Source organism: Onychomys torridus, chromosome X (assembly GCF_903995425.1).
Source record: "Onychomys torridus chromosome X, mOncTor1.1, whole genome shotgun sequence".
NCBI classification, from domain to species: Eukaryota; Metazoa; Chordata; class Mammalia; order Rodentia; family Cricetidae; genus Onychomys; species Onychomys torridus.
Genome location: NC_050466.1, coordinates 115,860,042 through 115,867,779, shown reverse-complemented (window position 1 = coordinate 115,867,779; position 7,738 = coordinate 115,860,042). Strand labels below are relative to the sequence as shown.

The window sequence follows — 7,738 nt, the reverse complement described above, 5'->3', positions numbered from 1 at the left end:
TGTTTCCGGCTCTTCTCAGTAGCAGATACTCGTAAGTTTTCGGCAGTTTCCGGGGAAACTCGGGAACTCCCGCGCCTGGCTGGCTCGAGTGTTCGCCCCTTGCGGAGGCGCAGGGTCTCGGGCTAGTCATGGCGTCCCCATCTCGGAGGCTGCAGACTAAACCAGTCATTACTTGTTTCAAAAGCGTTCTCTTGATCTACACTTTCATCTTTTGGGTGAGACACGGGGACGGCTGGGGAACCCTGGCTTAGGTGGTGGGTGTGACCCAGAGCAGAGAACCTCAGGTCTGGAATGGGATGAGGTTTGGGCGGCTATGGTTCTGGAGACCCCGGCGCTGGTGACGAGTGGCCTAGGCCACAGTGCTGGGGTCCCTGAGATTGGAGCTGGGGCGTTGTAGCATTGGCTCTGGGGTCTTGATGTGAGGTGCCTGGTTGAAGTGGGACCCAGGTGTCTCAGGAGATCCAGGTTGGAGAGAGAGATGAAGAACGGAGTTAAGGCTCCTAGAGCACAGATGGTGTCTCCGAACCTTTGGAGACGAGAGACTTGTCTCCTTCCCTTTGAGGGGTCTTTTGCATAATAATATCTCTCTTTTCACTGCTTCATAAGAGGGGAGTTTTTCACAGTAAGTATGGTGTGATTCTATTCCTGCCAGTCTATCCTTGGATTTTTCTTTTGTGTACCACCCCTTTGTATCCTATGGCCATCCCTAAATTGGGGATGGGGGATGCAAGAAGTTTCTGGAATCCAGAAATGCTTTTGACCCTCCCCCTTACAAGGTGGCTTTCTTTCTCAGACAGGAGTAAATGGCTTAATGAAATTTTGATCTCTAGACGCGTATGCCATGGGGTATGTGCTTTACACAATAAAACAGATGTATGCAGTTTTGAGAAGATGCCTTGTCCATAAGGTTCTTTTATTTGCAGAACCCTTTCTTACATCATGGGCACCTGCTCTCCCCCGCCCCCTTATCCTATCCATCACACTGTGGCAACCAGACTGCTAAAATTAATTCTCGCACACATTGTGTCTTAGACACTTACTGAGTTTGTGATAGAAGATACAAGCTTGAATGGTGCCTAATTGTTTCTTTCTCTGATTTCTCACGTAGATCACTGGTGTTATCCTTCTTGCCGTTGGCATTTGGGGCAAGGTGAGCCTGGAAAATTATTTTTCCCTCTTAAATGAGAAGGCCACCAATGTCCCTTTTGTGCTTATCGGCACAGGCACTGTCATCATTCTGTTGGGCACCTTTGGTTGTTTTGCTACCTGTAGAGCCTCAGCATGGATGTTAAAACTGGTGAGTCCTTGATTTCTTTAGGCTATTCTTGGTTTCCCTAGAAAAGTCTTACATGTGCGAGCCTACCTAGCATCTTTGTTTCTCAGAAGTGACCACAGCTGTTTACACTTTTCCCCTTTCCTTATGAAAAAAACTAACTGTCCCATTACCGGCTTCCATATTTAAGTAGACATTTTAATCCTGCTTTCTCTGCCCTTTCCAATGAAAATATGTTGAACTGGTTGCACAGAATTCCACCCTCCTCCCTGCAGCTGCTGAGTCTTATTGTACTAACGTGAACTTTTTTAAAATTTTTATCTCACAGTACGCGATGTTTCTGACACTCATTTTCTTAGTCGAACTAGTTGCTGCCATTGTAGGATTTGTTTTCAGACACGAGGTAAGCCTGAATTTGAAAATCCTACTGCATTAAAATTTGCCCTCTTATCTCGGGTAGATTACGTAGCACAGTTCAGCAGCTTTCATTAATTTTAAAAACCACTTCAAGCCATATTTCAAGCTGAGTTTTCAATCTGCATCTGACAGTAGTGGATTTTCAGTAAAAATTCTGACATGCTTTTAGTGTAAGTGAACATTCAAAAATTTGTAGAATGATAATCACTAGAAGAAAATGGTACCACAGTCACGCTAGCTTCTAGTTGTAATTTGGTGTACAAACACCTCTTCAAGTGGACCTTTATAACTTTACTAATAGGAAAGGAAAATACAAAGTCTATCACAAAATTAATACTATCCCAGAAGTCACATTTTGAATAGATATAATTAATGCAAATCATCAAAATCTTAATAGTCATATATTAAAATCAGCTGAACATGGCACTGTGGTGAGGCCATTTATCAAGTAGGGAGCGTGTATTCAAGTGCCCTTTGAACTGTTAGTGTGGTCTTCCAAAGGAAAAAGTTGCAGCCCTATTGGATAGGCATCAGTCTTGTACGTGGGGAAATATTTAGGCTGAAGGCTGAAAAAGCAACATACAGCTGCCGTTTGGATCAGTACATACTCTCATAGCCCCTTTAGCTTGTAGGCATTATAGTGTAACATCTAGCTTAGTAGTCCTTTCAGTCAAGCTACATCCCTTAGTAGACAGAATTGGACCATGACAGTTAATTACCACACATCAAAGATATGACCATTAGGCAGATATGAGAATTTCTTATTTGCTATAGAAAAATCCAAGTATTTTCTTGAATGCGTGTTGATTGGCATTTTACTTTTCTGATACAGATTAAGAACAGCTTTAAAAATAACTATGAAAACGCTTTGAAGGAATACAATTCCACGGGGGATTATAGAAGCGAAGCTGTAGACAAGATCCAACGTACGGTAAGTGGGTGGAGCTGGTGCCTTTTCAAGAGGGAAGCACATTCCTTATTGCTTCAGAGGAAAAGCTGGCTCTAGGCTGCCAGCTGTTTCCCGCTTGTATGGAAAACTAGTGTGGGGTGATACCACATAGCCATGTGTTATTCTACCTACGTGTCCTTGTCCTCTTCCTCTCCACTTACATCATAGACAAATACTGTTAGTGCCAACTATGACAGGGCAGTAAAGCCAGTCGAAAACTTTGATGTTTATTGTTAGAGTCAAGTGCCAATCTTTTGAATTCATCAAGAAGAGAGATTGTCGGGTATATTACCTATTGTTTGGGTGACATACTATAATAGAAGATGACATAAGGGTAAATGTTTGGCTGCAAATCAGTAATATGAATGACTACAAATACTTTTGAAATTTTTTTTCAGTTGCATTGTTGTGGTGTCACCAATTACAGGGATTGGAAAGGTACCAATTATTACTCAGAAACAGGATTTCCCAAGAGTTGCTGTAAACTGGAAGGTTGTTTTCCACACAGGGATGCAGATAAAGTTAATGAAGAGGTAAGGCTCCTTTTAGGACTTTTTATTTGATGGTGTTTGAGGATTTAATGGAATACAAAATGGACACAAGTGTTACTCACATGAATATACATATCTGAAGTTTTCGGGGTAGCTGGTACTTCATTTCATACAACTAGCAAGTGACTTTCCAGTGCACAGTCCGAATGGTGGAACTAGTTGAGACTGAGGGTAGATGAAACTGGCTAGGGTTCAGTCAAATGATAATCCAGGCCTAATAGTCGCTCAACACCTGTTCTGTGGACACCTGACTGCTCAAAGTAGTAATTGCCAGGAAGAAGAGCAGAGCTTTCTTGTTTTGTACTGAACAACTTTTCCTCTGCCGTTAGGGTTGTTTCATAAAGGTAATGACAATTATAGAGTCGGAAATGGGAGTCGTGGCTGGAATTTCTTTTGGAGTTGCTTGCTTTCAGGTAAGCTTTCTTTGTTCTTTTGAAATGTCTCATTCTTGTAGGTATAAGAGAAGGGATTTTGGTTTTTGTTTTTGATTTTGTTTTGTTGAGACAGAGTCTTACAGTGTAGTCCTAGCTGTCCTGGAACTCAAAATATAGACCAGGCTGTCCTTGAACTCAAGAAGATTCACCTGCCTCGCCCTCTCAAGTGATGTAATAAAAGGCATGTGCCAGCACACCCAGCTCAGTTTTACTTTTTAGACTTGAAAGTTTTGCTTCAGGGGACTGGATAGTGAAGATGATGTAAGAGAAGGCCTAGTTCTCACAAAGCAGTCAGTCATCCATCACAGGATAGCAACCCTCCGGCTTATGGTGAACTCATGGACTTCATTTGGATGTATATTATTGATTTTGATTTCTAATTGAGTCATTATTTAGTTTATTTTTTAAGTGCAGGATTTCCTGACTCCTGTGTTTTACATGACTACAAATAACTCTAAATTTTAATTCTCATTGTCATAACCAATCATGCCTTGAATCTATAAAAGTAAGACTTAGAATTTAGTCCTACCAGTAGGTATACAACACACACACACACACACACACACACACACACACACACACACACACACACTCACTCATGAGAGAGAGAGAGAGAGAGAGAGAGAGAGAGAGAGAGAGAGGGGAGGGGAGGGGGGGGGAGGGGAGGGGAGGGGGGGGGAGGGGAGGGGAGGGGAGGAGAGGAGAGGAGAGGAGAGGAGAGGAGAGGAGAGGAGAGGAGAGGAGAGGGAGAGTGAGTGTGGGGTTGGAACCAGGAGTCTTACCAATACTCTACAAGCACTCCACCCCTGAGCCACATCCCAGGCCCAGTACATACTGTCAGAAAGCAGTTAACTGTGAGAAGACACAATACCCTTATAGTTGGTCGAAAGATAAATTAATAGGAATCTTGCTTTTATTTTGTGGTCAGTATCAGTCAAGGTTCTAAAACTTTATTAATATAATAAAAAATATAAGTCTTTCTTTCCTGAGCTGCAACTGGTTGATGGGTTGTAAATAGACCATACAAGTCTCTATTATAGATTGAATTCTTTCCCCCCGAGTTGCGCTGGTCACTGTAGCATGAAAAATTTGTGTATGATTTAGAGTAAATTTTAAAGTGTTTTTTTTTTTTTTGTTTTTGGGTTTTTTTTTTTTACATTTAGCATTATAGAAGTAAGACTAATGTTAGTCTCAATATATTTGCAGAGTAGCATTTCTTATCTAAATCTGCACCAATATAACAGCTACTAGCCACCTCCATTCTAAGGAGTAGATAAAATTAAAACTCCAGCTGTTCTAACTGCATTTAAGTCCTCTGCAGCCACATAAGGCCAACATCTATTGTACTGGACAGCAAAAGTACATCCAAGAAGTTACTTGTCCACATTGGTTAGGATTTTACTTGATAAGATGTGTATTATGAACAATATGTTCATTTTCTTTTCAGTAGCTAACCCATGACCCTTGAGTTTTCCCTTAGTGTTGTTTGTGAAGTTCTGGGTCATGGTTAGTAGAAAGGCTTTTTAGAGTCTTTGAATGTGACCTAGGCACTGCAGAAGTAGCTAACTTAGTCAGGTGGAAAAAAATTTAAGGAGGAAAATTATTGGTGAATTACAAATAAAATGAGAATACATTCATATTCTGAGCTTTTTAATTCTTTGTGTGTGTGTGTGTTTAATTTTGTTCATATTTTATTTCCAGCTAATTGGAATCTTTCTCGCCTACTGCCTGTCACGTGCCATAACAAATAATCAGTATGAAATAGTGTAACCAGTAGCCACATGGGCTTATTCCTCTCTAACTTTAAGGTGCGTTCAGTTTGGTTCTTAACCCTGTTCATATTGAGATGGTAGCTTGTGCATATGAATTATGAACTAAGTTTTCCAAGGTCTTCTCCAGTAGCTTATTTATATCTTGTTGGTATGCAAGCACTGTTTAGGCGGGTTGGGGTTCTAGTTGCAAGGCTGATCTGAAAGTATTAATGTAGCTTATCCATGCTTGCTTTTTCAAGCATTTGTTCAATAAAAGAGCATGTCTGAATTTAAGTGCTCATCTACACATGTCAACCCAAGATCACAAGCAATCAATCTCCTTTCTCATGTGTGTTGACCTAGAGTAGGGAGAAATACTGTAACCTTGACCTTTGATTTGTGAAGTGTTAGGGAAAATATGTTCTGCTCTTGATTAATATTGGCATTTCCCCTAGATCTTAATTTTCATTCACTATACCTAATCAGTGCTTAAGAGTGTTGCTTGGTCGAAAAATACTTTTGGTAGACTAGATTTAGATGAATGAATCTCCTCTGGCTTAAGGCAGAAACCAGGTGTTGGGGCAATTGTTACTGGCTGAATTAGTCTCTAGTGTACCTGTCATATTTTCATTGGGGCCTAGCCTGGGAGTACATGGGGAAGTCATCATTAGTGGGAATAGGTCAGAATGGGCAAATGCAGATGATGAAATTTAGGTGATAACTAAATAAACTTTTCTTTTTCTTTACTTTTCGGATATTAAGGTGGAAGGTTACCCTTATGAGTTTCATCATCACCTGGATGGAGACTGGCATCTAATTAGCCTGAAAAACAGCATCAGTAGACTGATTCGTCAAGATATGTGTGTATCGTGGTCTATGTCCAATTTTTGCCCTATTCATATATCCCTGAGTCTCTGAAACACTGGAAGAGCTAGTAAATTGTAATGAAATAATACCATGTTTCCCTTGAATTTTATTTCTCAGTGTGGGAACTGTGAAAAGTGCTGTGGATTTGCTGTTTTGATTTAGTGTTGATGGAAATTTCACCCATATGAATCTGCTGTTGATGTAATGTGATAGAAAATTGGCCTCCCTGAGTGGGCCTCTTAATAGTCAAGACTATGTGGTGTGATTGTCTAATCTGCACCAAGAAGGAAAGTGTTTCATTAGTCTCTGCTCATAGGCAGAGTCATGTTGTATAATTTCTTTCCAGCTAGTCATCAGATGGTGCCCATCATTAGCATTCCTGGGTGGTGGGAACTGTCTCAGGCTTTGGGTGCAAAGCATTAAAACTAGGAAGCACTACCTATGTTCTGTGACACATCAGCTTTCAGCACACATTATATGTATTTTTGTCTCTAAACTAAGGCATTTATACCGATTATATTTTATTTGAACGGTTATTATTACTTTATGATATCAAAATTATTGTATTTTCTTTATGCATTTAATGGAATTTATCTTGATTAACTTTAGCTAGATCTTCCTCACCAAGCTGAAATAATAGTTCACATCCACTGTCAATATTTTGGTTAATTTTAATAGTGTTTGTTTTGGCTTGTATCCTTGATTAATAAATATACATCCTCTTACACAATAAACACTGCATTTCCTCTAAAAGAATCATTTTAATTTTTAGAAAATCTACTAGAATGATTGTTTTCCACTGAGAAAGTGAAGCCCTACATTTCCACATGGAGTCCCAGTTTTAGGGATGAAACATAAGGCCAAGCAAGACCTTGACTCTGTTATTAAAAAAATAATATGTCTATCTAAAAATAGTATTCTCTATGATAAGATCACATTTCAAGTCATTAAATAATGTGCTTAGTGTTTTCTTAAGAGGTCAGAGTTTTTTGGTCATATAGTTTGCATTGAAAAGTTGCATAAGAAATCATGTAGCCTGTATCATTAGAATAATGAAGTTGTTATTTCATTGACTTTGAGTCTGTGTATCCAATAGTGAACCCTGTTTCATCACACAGTCCCTGAATTCATGGTAATGAGTTAATTACTATTCTTAATAAAATGGTCCAAAACTACCCAGTTTGTGATAAGGAAGGAGACCAGTTGGAGGGGAAGAGGACACAAGGAAGGTTAGTGTGGAATATGATCTGAGTAGATTACATGCATAAAAATGTAATTAAAGGTGTAGAGCATTTCCCTAGCAGGTATGGGACCCCAATTCTTAGTCCTGCAGAAAAGTAAAAGAGAAAAAAAGGAAAACGAGACCCAAACAACCTATGGTACTGGAGAGCTTGGCTTGAAAGCACAAAGACCTGCGTTCTATCCCTGGAACCCACCTTAAACCAGCCAGGTAAGGGGTTGCATGCTTGTAATCCCAGTGCTGGGGAGGTAGAGAC

General features: G+C 39.9%; 1 protein-coding gene across 3 annotated transcripts; it reads left to right on the top strand.

The window, feature by feature from the left end:
* Tspan6 (tetraspanin 6) lies at positions 1-6,328 on the top strand. 3 transcript variants are annotated; one of them, XM_036174583.1, is made up of 10 exons: positions 30-215; positions 607-622; positions 1,109-1,150; positions 1,224-1,297; positions 1,602-1,676; positions 2,523-2,621; positions 3,038-3,172; positions 3,520-3,603; positions 5,326-5,432; positions 6,138-6,328. In XM_036174583.1, exons 1-9 carry the CDS (start codon positions 129-131, stop codon positions 5,392-5,394), a joined length of 681 nt encoding a protein of 226 aa, XP_036030476.1. In that variant the 5' UTR covers positions 30-128; the 3' UTR covers positions 5,395-5,432; positions 6,138-6,328. The 3 variants fall into 3 exon arrangements, with proteins under 3 accessions (XP_036030475.1, XP_036030476.1, XP_036030477.1); XM_036174582.1 differs by lacking the exon at positions 607-622 and having other exon boundaries at positions 1-215; positions 1,109-1,297; XM_036174584.1 differs by lacking the exons at positions 607-622; positions 1,109-1,150 and having other exon boundaries at positions 186-215.
* Positions 6,329-7,738: the final 1,410 nt, after the last annotated feature.